We start from the raw sequence: 16,501 nt of genomic DNA on the forward strand, positions 1-16,501 counted from the left end.
CATGATAACGCTGTGAGGTCGCATTACTATCAAGTATTATATGACCCGATCAGCTAAATCCCATTTGTTCCCCGATAGTGGTGCTGCATTCCAAGACGACAGGGTCCCTGTTGACACAGCGTGCGCCACCGAGAACCGGTTTTTTGAGCACATGAATGAATTGCCCCTTCTCCCCTGGCCACCATAATCACCACAACTCAATATCCTTGAGCTCTTGTGGTCTACATTGAAGGCAAGGTTTCGTGATCGCTATCCATCTCCATCATAGGCACCTGAACTGTGAACTCGCGTGTGGCTCTTCACCTAATTCGCTCCGATGGCCAATGAATCCGCAGTTACATTTAGGTTCGGCCTCCTGTGGAAATCTAAAATTAGCTGGCACGGAGGACACGGGCGAGGACTGCAGGTAGGTGGCGCTGTGTGGACATGTGAGACGGCTGGGGAGCGAGGCGACGTAATCCGCACACCGTATCTGGATGGCGCAGTGGTTAACGCAGCAGCGTAGTAACCAGGAGATTTTTGGTTCGAGTCCAGGTCTGGCATTCGTCGCCGCTGATTTCGCACAAGGTCCCGACGCAACTGACATCATTACCTCCCATTTCTTTCCTCTCGCCCTCCCCCTTCTCCCTTTAATTTACGTAATATTCTGCTTTAGACTGGACAGTAATTATCAGTAGTAATGATACTTAGGCTGCACCAAAATAAGTCGTCCGTCATTTTACAATTTACTAACATACTGTGAGACGTAGGCTAAGAATCATTCCATGGCTCATTGAAAATTACTAGGCTTAACCGGAATAGTCACAGAAATATTTACAGAACTTTTGAGTGTAGTGAAATTTATTTTTCGAAGGTTTCCTCCCAGCTTCCCTACGGTCCCAAATATACAAACCTGTTTGGAGGTGAACGCATGCAGCATCAATTTCATGCATATTAAACGAATCTTAAATATTTTCAATCTTGTGACACAGATTACGAGAAAGCTTTCAACTCGTTTTCAGCAAATTTTCTTACGCTGAAAATGAATCCCTGACAAAGCCGTCATTATTCTGTACTCATTGCACCATTCTTAAATTTGCTGCACGGCTTGCAAATAATTGGTTGTACTATATCCACTTCTACACTTCTACAACCGGCTTGTTCCTTTGACTGCTTAAATTCAATGCTATTTCTTTACGGTTCGTGATAAATAGTGAACAGAGAGGATTTTGATAGATCTTTAGTTTTTATCTCTCTCCTTTCTTGTCAAAAAGTAGTAGTACAGCACTGTTCCAGTTTTCGGAAACTGTTTTCTTTTCCGCGAATACTGTTGAGAATTCATTTTGCAGTGCTTTCCGTTTGATTTTAAACCATTTCTACTGAAAAAGCCTCATCTCCAGACGCACTTCATTTCTTCATACACAAAATCTAGAACTATTTGCGGAATGTCAATTTTTTATTATTAACAGCTACGTTTTAGATTAATCTTTTGAACTGCGTATATATAAACTTTGAATCGCTTCTACACGTTTGTGTTTTCAATACGTTAGTGCCAAATGCCGTCTTAACTGATGAACTGTGACATCTATACTACATTAGATTCTGTTATGTTTTCTTCATACTCTTATTGTTCTCAGCTGTTGTTCTTCCCGAATTTTCATTGTTTCTTCACACGTTCTTTTGGAGACATATCCAAATTGTTGCTGGTTGGGACTTGTACCCAATTTCTCCCACGCTTCACCTAGTGGCTCACTTTTAAGGAAGCTATAATTATCTGTGGATGATTTTTATTGCCTCTTTATTTGAGGGTAGTTTCCACCATTTCCTCCGCACCTTATTTGCTGCGATCACTATTTCGGATGTAAATGTAATGATTGGTGTTACCAGAATATCTCGATACTGGGAGATTATTCTGTACAATTCCCTAGAGATGGCTTACACCTTATTGGAAGGAACAGTGGAATATTGTGCCTTGTACGTGACGAGTTTACTACGAAAGAGAGAAAGATGAGGGTTTAACGACAAGCTCTGATCAAATAGGCATGCGGTATTAGTCGGCCGTATACTTCTCTGAAGCGACCTCAGTGACATCCGCCTCAAGGGATTTAGGAAAACCATCGTATGTCAAAACTAACTGAAAAGGACCCGTATTGCTTGGTCGCTTTTTCCACTTCTTTTCCGAGTTGGAAAAAAAATTGTGCAGTAAATTATCTCATCCGTCTGTCGTCTAACTTGTTCAAACTATTTTGTTATGCTGTGTATTGGGTGTTGTGCTCTTAGATGCGGAGATGAATGAGTTTTGCGGTTGTTCACTACGCGAAACCCGACTCTTCCCCAATATTAGAATATTTGCCCTTGCGCTTTATTGGTAGACATACTGTGCGCTTATCTTAGCGGTAAGTGGAACCTTTCAAAGCTGAAGGGTAAGTTAGGGTTGCCAACCGTCCCGATGTATCGGGTCCGCCGCCGTTATGGACCTTCTTGTTCAGACAACACTACAAAACCCAATTTCGTCCCAATTTTGCAAATTGCTGTTACGAACTTGGCTCAAGTACTGTAGTAACATCATCAACATTTAAATGTAGCCTCTGTTAGTTTGATTTATGTCAACAAATTCATGTTGACAAGGTCGTCTTACAGATGTTGTATGTCGCGTATACAGCCACCTTCTAGATCTAGCGCCATCACCAGACGTATCCAGTAGTACGGGGCTGGAACTATGTAAGCAGCGCCACGCGGAAGACTCGGGCAGTTCCCATTTGAATATGATCTGATAAGACTATTCTTTCAAAACGTAATACGAACAATGAATGCAAGTAATGTTTGGAGTGTAAACTGCGGATATATATGACGTCAAGTGTGCAGTGACGTGTACTTCGATGACTGAATTGTTATTGTCTACTGTTGACGTATCTTGTCATAACTTACATTGTAATTGTGTAAGAGACAGCAAAGGACCTGGAAGAGCAGCTGAACGGAATGGACAGTGTCTTGAAAGGAGGGTATAAGACGAACATCAACAAAAGCAAAATGAGGATAATGGAATGTATTAAATCGGGTGATGCTGCGGGAATTAGATTAGGAAATGAGACGCTTAAAGTAGTAAATGAGTTTTGCTATTTGGGGAGCAAAATAACTGATGATGGTCGAACTAGAGAGGATATAAAATGTAGACTGGGAATGGCAAGGAAAGCGTTTCTGAAGAAAAGAAATTTGTTAACATCGAGTATAGATTTAAGTGTCAGGATGTCGTTTCTGAAAGTATTAGTATGGAGTGTAGCCATGTATGGAAGTGAAACATGGACGATAAATAGTTCGGACAAGAAGAGAATAGAAGCTTTCGAAATGTGGTGCTACAGAAGAATGCTGAAGATTAGATGGTGGATGACATAACTAATGAGGAGGTATTGAATAGAATTGGAGAGAAGAGGAGTTTGTGCCACAGCTTGACTAGAAGAAGGGATCGATTGGTAGGGCATATTCTGAGGCATCAAGGGATCACCAATTTAGAATTGGAGGGCAGCGTGGAGGGTAAAAATCGTAGAGGGAGACCAAGAGATGAATACACGAAGCAGATTCAGAAGGATGTAGGTTGCAGTAGGTACTGGGAGATGAAGAAGCTTGCACAGGATACAGTAGCATGGAGAGCTGCATCAAACCAATCTGGACTGAAGACCACAACAACTACTTACGAAAATGCATAAGGATGGAAAGACATAGTGTCACTTGTAGGGTGACTGCACAAAAGAAAGGTCTTCTATCAAGAAAGGACGTACGGATAATTGTGTGAGATTTGCAGCTGTTTCATATCAGTAAGTCATGGAAGTGAGGCATCACATTCCTACTAAGAATCATTCAAATAGATTCGGGGGAGCATCGACATCGAACTCTATTACTACATTCATGATTAACGAAGATCCCCAGGAAAAAATTGCTCGTTGCTGCTCCAGAACTAACAGCTTATAAAGTTGTCAAGCACCATCAATCCTTCAGATTGCACCGTAAAACTGAATGCCGCGCTGTATGCTGACTCTAAAGTCGCCACAAAGCAGTCTACAGACAGGAACAAAATATTCTCTTACCACACTCCGTGTCCGAATTCATAAAACAATTGAAAGAAGTTCCATTTTGCGGCATAGGCAGAGACACATCGAACCACAAGGTTGAAAAGAAGTTTCCTTTAGTTGTTCAATACTTACCTGAAACTGACGGAATGCAACAGAAACTGTTGAAGTTTGATTCGCTGAATAACGAAACATCGGAGACAATTGAAAAGATCTGTGTAGACACTTTCAAGATAACTTCAAATGCCATTAAATAAATTAATCACTTTTTGTGGAGTCAGTAGTAATTCAAATACCAACATCGGAGTCCTTCATTGACGCGGCCAGAGGGACATTCGAAAACATTCAGGAAAATTCCTAAAAACTCGAAAACAATCTCGAGTCTTTCCCTCGAGGAAAAAAAAGAATACACTGATGGAAGAGCGAAAGGGACGTCCTTTTTACCTTCTATTTTTTTCTTTTTCTTCGGTATTGATTTATCGAAATATTAGCTGTTGCTTAGTTCTAACGGTCTCGATAAGTGAGGAGAGGAGAAGACCATTACAGAATAGTTTAATTAAATAATTAGAGATTCGAGGAAAAATATACTTAATATTGCGCAAAAAAGTCATAATGTATAGGAGATTTCTATAGAATGAATTGTGAAGTGCATCATTTTACTGTTACTGAACTACTATTACTGAATCCGCTTTGAATTACATGATCCACTTTGAATTACATGTTCGGTAATACTTTCGTTTTCAGAAGTGTCGCTTAAACAGAAACGCAATGGAGATCTGTAAAACATTTCCATAGTTCTGTCACTTATAGGTGTTGACTCGTTCGAGTGTTACAAGATTTGTACAAATGGATTATTGATTGGAGCGTGTTATCTGAACAAAGAATTAATACCTAACATCACAATATTAGGTATACCCAACACAAACAACATAACGGGAGGATTGTTCAGCGGTCACGTGGAACAGTCGTGGCCGGCTGACTCGCCACGATGTTGTCGCTGCCGGCCAACAATGTTGTCTGCACGGCGCATCTTCCATTGTTGTGCAGGTCCTGACAGGATCCATTCGTTGCTCAAGTCTACCTTTTCTTTTTCCAGATTACCCCGCGCTGTGGGACAGCGACAACGTTGTTATCCGTAAGTGCTATTTATTTTTCGTTTCATACTTATTTTTCTTTCATGCTAATTTTTTGTTAACGCAGCTCAAACATTCTAAAGCAGAAATCAGCTAGAATAAAACTGTTACTTCAATATTCAGATATACTTTTTGCAGTTATTTTATTCTGTCCGTAAACCTAAATGGTTTCAGCGAAATTGGACATTGTTTTGCTGGAAGCTCGATCGCACTGGTCTTTTCACAGAAATATTCGTGAAAAAAGAAGTGTTTCTAGAAAATTTTCCACTGCGAAGCAGTCTCGCCTTGATTGGACAATGCTACTTGAAGTACTGTACGTATGACTAGGCTTATGTTGTCTCGTCAACATTTTTTAGCTTTTGCTTAATTTCTCTTGACACTTTCTCTGCTCTAGTTTTTATATGGGAAAGAGGTAGGACCTTTGTTAAAAACTATTGAATGTGTTATTGCCTTAATTATAAGTAGTTCAGAGCTTGTTATAAACCGAATCAATGTTCTTCGCATTTATTATTCCAAACACAGGTATATATTGTATTTTAATGTGAAATGAATTACTATTTTTGGTGCGTGTTTCCACTTGACTCGAGATGTAGTAACTTGCATGGTGCGCTTTGCGTGTGGATTTCGTCAAAAACTCAAGCGCGCTCCCCCCTCACAACATATTACCAAGAGACGTAGCGCTACTGAACTAAACTGATTTTTGGTGTTGAGCTACCGAAAGCATAAAGTAGGACTACTGTTCGTGCTGTGAAAAACATGATCGGCGGCCTTCGTCTGATTCTACCAGTAATACTGACCACTTGAAGAAGCAGCTGTAAATGTCGAACACCAACTGCCGGTAATGAAGATGTTCTCTTGTGTTAGTGCTGGTAAGTGGCGTGTACGTAATCGGCAGTAATCAACGCCTGGCTTAATTTTAATTATTTAGTTAAACATCAGTCGAGGTATTGGGGCCAATGACAAAGGACGATGCATATGATATATTTTATGCCTCAAGGAAGGATAGTGACCAGCATAGAACGAACCCCTGGCTCAGTTGAAATGAGGACTGGGTCGGTGTGGGCATTATAAAACAAGTCATCCCGATATTCAGTTAAATTAATTTAGGGAAACCAAAGAGAACCTAATTGGTAACTGGACGGGGATGTGAAACTTTCTCCTTCCAAATATCGATTCCAATGCATTGTCTACCGCACCTATACACGTGTGCCAAAAGATTATTATTATTATTGTTATTTTATATAAAACTCAATATGAATTAATTTGTTCGCTCGTTCCATTAAACACTGTTCAAAAGTAAGTAAGTAATCTGTTCGCTGTATTCTCATGCGGTGCAAAGATAATCAATTTTTCAACTTGTAATACTGTATTTTAAATTATGTCTATTCTGAGTTGAGTTGCGCCGCAGAGATTAATAGAGGCAACAATGCTTTCGTAATGCCTCTGGTACCGTGGGAAGTCTTACGTTACAAATGGACGAACTTGTTTCCTTACAACATTAAATAACGTACTGGTACTGCACATTACCTTACGTTTCAGTGTAAAACTATAATTTGTTGTAGAAGAAAACGCTGATTCGAACAAATCATCCCGCATTTAACTAATTAGGTAGGTATGCCTTGTGTGCTAATGGAACAGTTTGTGGTATGCGTCTTCTTGAAAATGTACAGTTAGAGGAATAGAAAGAATTGTCAGTTCGTCAATATCTGTTTGACAAAGATACAGAAATTTGTTGAGTTGACTGGATCTGTGGCTGTGAGGCAACGTATTAATAAAAGATGTAAACACCTTTTTTAAACAACATTTTCTTACAGTAAGCTGCTGCTGTTTCTTAAAATAGACAGCTGTACTGCATTGCGTCGATGCGTCTAGTGAAGTGACGGAGATTAGGCTTGGGTAGTATTATGTTATTGTGAACATATGGACTCTGTGCACTGTTTAATTATCGAGGCGTAATATTAGTATGGATATGTAAGCATGATAGATAGATTCTGGGCAAGTCCGCTAATTTAATCGTATACAAGACCGTAGAATTTTTCGGAGTCTGTATCAGATAGATGCGTTGCCAGGATTGTATCGTGTGAGATTCGCCAAAGTGAAAACGCTACACAAACGCTCAGGAAATACGCCGTCTTTGCGGCTAATTGGAAGGTGTTTGTTTGGTTGGCATTTTCACTGACGATTTTGTGTGATCATTTTCACATGTATGTCACGATGGAGCTGTGGTTATTCTCTACAGGCAGGATGTCCTATACTTAACATTCAGTAGCTTAATTCACATATGTTGGCGTACATTGTGCCTTTCACAATTGGTTTTTACAGGTTGATAAACGAGTAAAAATACTAATTATATTTATGGATTCTTACCTGACGTCTCGGTAGAACAATGACATATTTAAGGCTGGAAAACGGACAGACTGCTTTTTCGTTCTATTAATTTATTTCGATCCGATTTTTAGCGTATTCATATTGGGCCATCGTCAGGAAACAACTGACTAGCATCCACAAGAGACTAGTGTGAAGGAAACCAAACATTAGAAACAAATACGCTGTCAGCGCGCACAGAATCTGTGATCATGACATTGAGTAATGTCAAATAGAGCAATCATCACTCATGTTAAGTCTCTCTGTTAAGCTAGAATTTATAAGTGGTTAATATCAAAACACATACATATCAAAACACCAAATACTAAATATCCATCTTGTATGGATCTGTATTACTTAACCGTTGAAACTGAACGGCCACGATCTTACGGCTTTCAGGAGTTACAAAATAAATTTGATTTTCAGTATTTCATATAATTAATTATTGAATTTAAAATGCTTGCCGTAATCAGCTGTCGTCAGGAGATGTAATCGTACGTTAAACGTTTAACGCAAGTCAAGTATTAAAGTTAGAAACACTGTACGTATACGCTCTTGGCTGCGTAAGTGACGGTTTGCAAATTACTATGTACTACGGTCATGCACTATTTGAGAACGAGAGCACTTCGCGCATCCAACAAACGTTACGTATAATTTCATGTCATATCGAAACTTTTTCTCGCTGGCACTATGAAATAACGAAAAGAAAAAGTTTGACGCTTATTTCATTTTTGCTGTTGCGCTATGAAACTTGAGCATCAGGCATGACGTTTTTATTTATTAGCACTATCCAGAACACATTTTGCAGACAATATGTACGTATGCCACTGATTGTACCTGCAAAAGATTGTACCTGCAAAAGTAAATCATTGTGTGACACACAGTTCAGGAGATATCATAAACACTGAGATGCGAGAAAAACTATATTTTCTTAAAACTGTCCGTGAGTTACGCATACTGTACTTACGCAATTTTTCATAACGAGAGTACATAGCTATTTCCAACAAACTTTAAACATAAATTTAAGCTACTTCTAAAATTTTTCTCGCTTGTAGCCACACACAATTAGGGTTTTGAGTCTTCAGCCGTAAATGCTTTACATGCTTAACGTCAAGTATTTAACTCATTAACTCATTAGCTCATTTGTAAATTAGTCAGGCGTTTTTGAAGCTAATTTGTGCATGGACGTTTTGTTTCTTCAAGATGTCGTAGGTGGGGGCGGGCATGGGAGGAGGAGTTACTGGTACGAATGTAATACTATAAAGGCAGTAGGAAAAACGAAGTGCGGTATGTTACATATCAAATGTTCATGCAAATTTCAAGAATAAGTTCAGAACCGTGACTTACTTTCGGCTGGAACTCGAAGGAACAAGTCGGCACCGGTAATTAAAATAATACGCCTGTATTAAATTGCAATGTAACTATAATTTGTCGCTGCGCCTGCACCAGAGAACGTGACAATGGATGATCAGTGTTCTATGATGAGGATGGGCCAGGTACTGTGTGTGTGTGTGTGTGTGTGTGTGTGTGTGTGTGTGTGTGTGTGTGTGTGTGTGTGTACAGTATACCCAAGATGAGTTTCGTTCCGGAATTGTGATCGGTACATATCGCCATTTGTTTACGACTACCAGCAACTTTAGCGATCTATCAGCGCGACGAAGTTTCGTGTTACGTGTGTCAGTGAGAAATGAGCATCTGTATAAAGTGCTTTCATCAAATCCTTTTCCTTCTGTGATGCCATAGCTTCTGACAAATGATATATAAAGCCTTTACTAAACATGTAACGCCGTGCCTCGTGTCACATCGTGTTTTGTTTTTCCTAACTCTTCGGGAAGTCGGATTTATACGTGACCTCGAGGGGCCAGGAAAATATTCGTCGCCAAATCCTTTATTAATTAATACTTTAATTAATACTTTGATTAATACTGGACACACGTTCACGTTCGCCGAGCAGTTAGCAACTGATTGAACGTGGCGGCTGGCAGCGCTTGAAAGTCACGACGACTACCGACGTGTGCCGATGTATATCGAGCAGAGCCAGGGGGCAAAGTGACAGTGCTACGGCCATAAAGTGTAGCATCTGTTGTTCATATCAAAATTTTTGGTTTTAAGAAATTGTTGTAAAAACCTGTATTTCGGAACAGTATCTTGTAAAAGAAAATGATTTCTCATTGTAAATTTCGTCACAGATGTTCAGACTTCTAAATATGTGATTTTTATGGCTAAGGGGAGGGTTGGTTCTATGCTTTAAGAGGTGCGTGGCGGCACCTAAAATTTTAGAAATTATGCACAGTGCACAACCACAGTTACATTGCGGTACATATGTGGAAAGCGCCACGTGAAGTCGCCTCTGGAGATGCTTCGAAGATGATAAAAGCTAAAGCCGAATATTTTCGTTCTGACAGATAACACAGTCGTATTTCTAAAATGACAGCATTGCAATCATTGACTGGCATCATTGTTTCATGTTCATTATTGGCCAGTGCACGAGAACAATCCCTCCCACTTTCTTCATGCATGCCAACTACCGCATGGAATGGCGTAATAGCCGAAATTGCCCAATTGTGGAAAATAAAGTACAATTACAGCCCAAGACGGAAATGTCATTTCAGAGTACAGATTCGTCTGTCACTCAGCCTTTGCCATGTCACTGATTGCGCCCCCCCCCCCCCCCGCCCTTACCCCCCCCCCTCCCCTCGCGGCGGAGGTTCGCTTCCTCCCTCGGTGTGTGTGTGTGTGTGTGTGTGTGTTTTCTTAGCATAAGTTAGTTAAAGTAGTATGTCTGTCTAGGAACCGGTGAATTTAGCAGTTTGGTCCCTTAGGAATTCACGCACATTTGAACAATCAGCCTTTCACTTAATCGCAGAGACGGAATTTATACACAAGGCAGGTATTTGTTTAAAGGCTTCGTTTAAACGGATCCGACACTGTTTCGGAACTGTGCTGCCAGCCAATGCGATTGAGCGGCGTGCAGTGACGCATTGGCGAAAAAATTCAGTTTCGGGACCATCAGACAGTTAAGACACGAAACTGTCAGTTGTCTGTGTTTTCAGGTTACTCCGCTCACAAGGGAAACTCCGCTTATACCCCCCCCCCCTCTCTCTCTCTCTCTCTCTCTCTCTCTCTCTCTCTCTCTCTCTCTCTCTCTCTGATTTAGGGCGAAGAGGGCTCAGTGGAGCTGCCAGTCAAAATTGAGCACAGAGCATTCATGAAAACGGGGAGATGGCGTACTGAACTGTGGGAAAAAAAAGCAAAGTGTAAACGGTGAACGGTTCAAGGACAAGAAGTGCAGTATAGAGTAACCTGAAAGAACGACGGCGTCTTGGTTTAGTGGTCACGGTACTGGACTGTAAAGCGGACGAACCGTGTCTCACTCGAGACAATTTTTTCTCGCTGTTCACTGTATTCAGATCTGTGTTTGTGTCGTGATGTAACCTCCGTTTGCAACAGCGAGGTATAAGAAGGGATCTATAATGACAGTTGATTCCGCACACTACTGTTGGCAACCAAAAGGAAGTGGGTTTCGAATGGGAACCGCAAACGTTTGATGATGACAAGGCGACAAGCCACCCGAATCCTCCACCGGAGAACACGTCTGGTGTGCCATACATGGCGTTACTGACAGCACGTGTGTCATATGATAGGAATATCTTACCGGTGCACCCAATTTGCACGCCTGGTGAGTAAGATATGCCTCCTTGCCCATTTAGGTGTTTGTGTGAATGTGATCACTCGTAAGGAAATTATGAAAACATAATAGTTTGTCACATAAGCTGCACCAAATGAACGCAACAGTTTCAGAATCACACAGTTTCTCTGTGCTCTGTCAAAACCTATGTTTTTAAAGTTTTTGGAGTTGCATTCCGTTTTGAAAGTTTTGACTCTCGAATTCATTTGTTGTAACATAATTAACACCTTTAATTTGTTGTTTTCATTTCTGTTAGACGTCTATCTGGTAAGTCGCCTGCTCTCACAATTCATGACGTCTACTTGCAACGGTAACGTATTCTTACCGCAGGACTCATATGCTATAACCACTGCAGTATGACAACTGCCAAGACTACAGAAAGAGGAGAAACATTTCAGTGACCGGATGGACAGTACATAATGTTGTGGTGGAGGAAAAAAAAAGGCACGAGGTAGTCTCGAATTGCTCGGCAGCTCTAGAGTCCAACGCCGTGACCACTTATGTACGACGCCGTAGCTAACGCCGTGACCACTTTATGTACGACGCCGTAGCTGCTCATCTTCCCTCAATATTACACTTGTTAAGCTTGGACCTTTTTTTATTTTGTTTAGAGTTCAGTTCACCGGTTTCCTGTTTTCGTGCTTGATCAATGTTCAGTTTTTGGCGAGCTATCCACTGGGCCACTAAATCTGACAGAGGGTACTGTGTGGAGTTTCCCTTGCCAGGTGGTTGCGGGAAGTAATAATAACGATCCTAGCGGAATAAAGCGCGACAGTACTGTAGTTTACACTTCTTCGTGAGATATATATATATATATATATCAGATGATTAATGATGCCGGAGTTAATGACCAAAACAGGTTATTGAAGAAATGATATTTATGAAGATCCAATCTGTAATTGGAAAATATGGCGAGGTCATTATGAAGCCAACCAGAAGATGCTAACGAAATGTCGAGCCTCGTCCCGTAAATACGAAAGTCGTGGAGTTACGGCGAAAATAAATAAAAAGTACAAAGCGGGAAAACTTTGATATCTGAAAATAGGGTTAAAGGAACTTCCCAGATGGGCAGTACCAGGGCACAAGGACCGTGCATTCTAACGTAGAGCGTGCCGAGCTTCTGACGTCATAGCGTGGAAAAGGGTAGTAGCCTATCCTCGAATTATTCTAACTGTACGTTGAGCAAGCAGTAAAGCAAACAAAAGCAATATTTGGAGTAGGGATTAAAGTTCTGGGAGATGAAATAAAAACTTTCAGGTGTGTCTGCAACATAGTAATTCAGCCAGGAACAGCGAAGAATTTGAAAGAGCAGCTGAAAGCAGCATGTACAGTGTCTTGGAAGGAGGATATAAATCGGACATCAACAAAAGCGAAACACTTAGAATGAAATGGAATCGAATTAAATCAAATGAAGAGTTTTGTTACTGGGGCAGTAGAACAACTGGTGATGCTCGGACAGGAAATAAAATGTAGACGCAATGATAAGAAAAGCGTTTCTGAAGAAGATATATTTTTTAGCATCGAGGCGTCAGGAAGTCTTTTCTGAAAGTACTTGTATGGAGTGTAGCCAATTATAGAAGTGAAACATGGACAATCAACACTTTATACAAGAGAACAGAAGCGTCTGAATTGCGATGCTACAGACGACTGCGAAAGATCACATGGGTACATCACATAACTAGTGAGAGGGTGCCGAATAGAACTCGGGAGAAAAGTAATTGGTGGCACAACCTGATCAGCAGAAGGGCTCGATTGATAGAACGCATTCTGCGGCATCAAGGGATCAATTTGGTACTGGATGTAAGTGTGGGTGGTAAAAATCGTACAGGGAGACCAAGAGATTAAGACAGTAAGCAGATACAGAAGGATGTAGGTTGCGGTAGTTAGAGATTGCCGGCCGGAGTGGCCGTGCGGTTCTAGGCGCTACAGTCTGGAGCCGAGCGACCGCTACGGTTGCAGGTTCGAATCCTGCCTCGGGTATGGGTGTGTGTGATGTCCGTAGGTTAGTTAGGTTTAATTAGTTCTAAGTTCTAGGCGACTGATGACCTCAGAAGTTAAGTCGCATAGTGCTCAGAGCCATTTGAACCGTTTGAACAGTTAGAGATTATGAGGCTTGCACAGGATAGAGTAGCATGGAGAGCGGCGTCGAACCAGTCCTTGAACTGAAGATAACAACAACAGCGTGGGAAAAAGCACGTTGGCGAGTCTTTCCGAAGGTGCAGTGCAGTATCTAGCATGTCACATGCTATGAACGTGTGTGTGAAAGCAGACCAATAAGATGGAAGAACGCCACCTACATGAGTTGAAACCCGTTTGTAATAAAGCCGTTTATAAGCACCAAAAAATTTCTGATGTCTCGAAAACTCGTCGTTAATTGCACTACTTGTTATAATAAAACGACGGGAGACGTCATATTGGTGGTTAAAGAATTCTTTAACTTGCATATAATGAAAGCATGCCGTTTCAAGGCAATGAGATATTAAGGATCCACCAATAACGCATTGTACTTGGTAAAACATAACTAAACGTTAGTTAATAATGTATCTCCGATTAAAACTTTCGGGAGATGATAGCATGTGAAGTGTGGACGTTAATCGAGTGCGGCTGACTTAGCATAATGCGTAGAGCTGCAGATTACTAATGAAACCCATGATATGTCGCTGGTCGTGTCCCACTGGATTCAACCTTCTTTTTTTCCCCTAACCTCTGCGTTTTCTAATAGATTCCGACATTTTATTATTAGTTTAATAGGAGAATATTTTATAATATTCGATGTTATCTAAATATAAGAGCGCTATTTCTGATAAAGGAAACTCCCCATCGCACACTCTTCAGATTTAGTCGCAAGATGATCCAGTGGATAGCCCGTCAAAAACTGAACACAGATCAAGCATGGAAACTGAACTGTGGAAAAAGAAGCAAAGTAGAAACAATGAACGATCCAAGCTCAAGATGGAGCATGCTTGCGTAGCCATGGCGTCGTATTTATGTGGTTCCGGTGTTGTAATGCAAAAGGGGAGTTTCTCATTCAAATGTCTCTCATGCCCTTTTTTTTCACAAAATTACGGCCTGTCCGTCCGGTTATTGACGTGTCTGTTCGCTATATTCAGATGTGTGCCTGTGTCGTGGTGTTAACGTTCGTTTGCAACAGCGCGGCGTAAGAAAGGAACGTCCAGGCGTACGTACCTCCAATTTGTTCAACACAAGTGCCACATGTTGTGGCTCTTGCGTTCAGTATTGAAACTATTGACTTTTGAATTTCGTTTTTTGTAACACAGTTCACACAACGTTTATTTGTTGTGTTCATTTCTGTGAAAGGTCGATGCGGCATCTTGCCTGCTCTCACTATTCATCACATTTACTTGCGGCCGTAATACAGGGTGTACACAAAGTCTGTCATTTTGAAGAGAAACACTGAAAGGCTTTTTTTTTCTTTTTTTATGTATACCGCCACAACTTAGTTCGATAATTTGCTGATAGTCAGCGATAGTCACAAACATGGCGAGTTGCAGGTGCGGAGCGAGCTTTCTTTGTGTTGAAATGTCCTTCCCAAGCACCTCTCACCCCGTGTGACGTTTTTCTGTGGTGACACGTTAAAGGTCTGGTGTATGTACCGCTATTACCACGTGATATAGCAGAGCTTCGGGAGGGAATACGAGAAGCGACTGCCACAGTAGATGATGCCATGCTGGGACGGGTATGGTCAAGAATTCGATTACCGTATTGATGTCTGCCGGGTCACTCATGGTACGCATATAGAATGTTTGTAAAAAGACTTTCAGAGTTTCTCTTGAAAATGCTATATGTACGACATCTGTACAATGTTTAGTTCTTGTGCAATAAATAATTGAAAGTGTTCCCGAACTTTATGTACACCGTGTATATTCTTACCATACGACATATTCTAAAACTAACGTACAGTATAATAATTGCCAAGACTATAGAAGGAGAAAGGACTCGTCAGCGACCGAACGGAAAGTTCATAATTTTGTAACACGAGCGAGATTTGAACACCGGTCTTCCCCTTCGCAGTCCGTGACCACATTACCACAGGTACACAACTATGCTCAGTTTGCACATCTTGAGCTTGGACCGATTACTGTTTCTACTTTGCTTCTTTTTCCACAGTTCAGTACACTTTCTTCCAGTTTTCATGCTTGATCTGTGTTCAGTTTTTCAGGGAATATCTTACGACTAAATCTGGTGTGGAGGGGGGGGGGGGGGGAGGAGAGGGTGCGATGGGGAGTTTTCCTTGTGAGGAGTGAATTTGTTCCACTGCCTTTATCAATAAGACAGCCTGCATCGCTAGCAATAAGATATCCCGCATTTTCAAGTTTTGTATTTCATATGTCGTGAAGATTTTGCTACTGAATAGGAACAGTAGTTTTACTAGAAAGTGAGAATGATAAAATCTTTTATCTAACGTGAAGAATTATTGTAAATTTGCACTGTTCTTTCTGTAGTGAAACTTTTCATTAGCCGATGTTCTTATATACTGGATATAATAGGCCCTATCATGTTCATAGCGGTATTTTTATTTATGTATACTACAGACAGAACAACGTGACTGCCATATGGAGAAGGGAGGAAATGTGTGTTTTAATAAAGCTAACGTAGCTATTTTACGCCCATCCATTCCGTAAACCGGTGTAATTTGTGATTCATTACAGCGGATAGCTGCCACTGGAGCGCGTTACGATCGCGCATACCCCGGTGAGGCACACACGTACCGTATGCACAAGTCGCGTTGTTTCTTAGCGTTAAGCAGCATGTTAAACGCGATACTCTTGAAGTTGGCGTTCGAAAGCACGGTCCGTCTGCCGACGGTTTCCTTGAAGTTGGCGTTCGAAAGCACGGTCCGTCTGCCGACGGTTTTACGTCTTGCTTGCACTAGACTGAGGTGCCAGTTTCTGAAACCGGGGTCGCTAAACTAGTTTCCTAAATGACTGTCTACAGAGCGACAACAGACATTTTTTGAATGATGGAGCACCGCGGCGTCCTTTCAGAAATTAGGACTGGGCATTTAAATTAGTAGCGGCGGAATTCATTCTTCTCTGCTTGAAATCAGTACAAAAGGGAAAGCACAAACGTGTCTGGATTCGTGACTGGCTAAGTCATCTGCTCTGTTCTGCGACGTCGTTAAAAAAACTATGGTATAACACTCCAAAAGCTAGTTCAACCACCCGAGAATGATGACAGAAGAATTCGCGGATCCTCTTTACTGTGTTCACGATACATTTTGAAATTAAGATACTAAAAGCGAAAAACAGTAT

At 41.1% G+C, this 16,501-nt stretch overlaps 1 protein-coding gene across 1 annotated transcript in view; it reads left to right on the plus strand.

The window, feature by feature from the left end:
* The window catches only part of LOC126101509 (B-cell lymphoma 3 protein-like), a 340,980-nt gene that overhangs the window by 241,660 nt on the left and 82,819 nt on the right, over positions 1-16,501 (plus strand). The window contains exon 2 of the mRNA XM_049912153.1: positions 5,140-5,178. Within this exon, the coding sequence (XP_049768110.1) occupies positions 5,140-5,178 (39 nt within the window). The remainder of the gene's footprint in view (positions 1-5,139; positions 5,179-16,501) is intronic.

Source organism: Schistocerca cancellata, chromosome 9 (genome assembly GCF_023864275.1).
Source record: "Schistocerca cancellata isolate TAMUIC-IGC-003103 chromosome 9, iqSchCanc2.1, whole genome shotgun sequence".
In the NCBI taxonomy this organism is placed as follows: domain Eukaryota; kingdom Metazoa; phylum Arthropoda; class Insecta; order Orthoptera; family Acrididae; genus Schistocerca; species Schistocerca cancellata.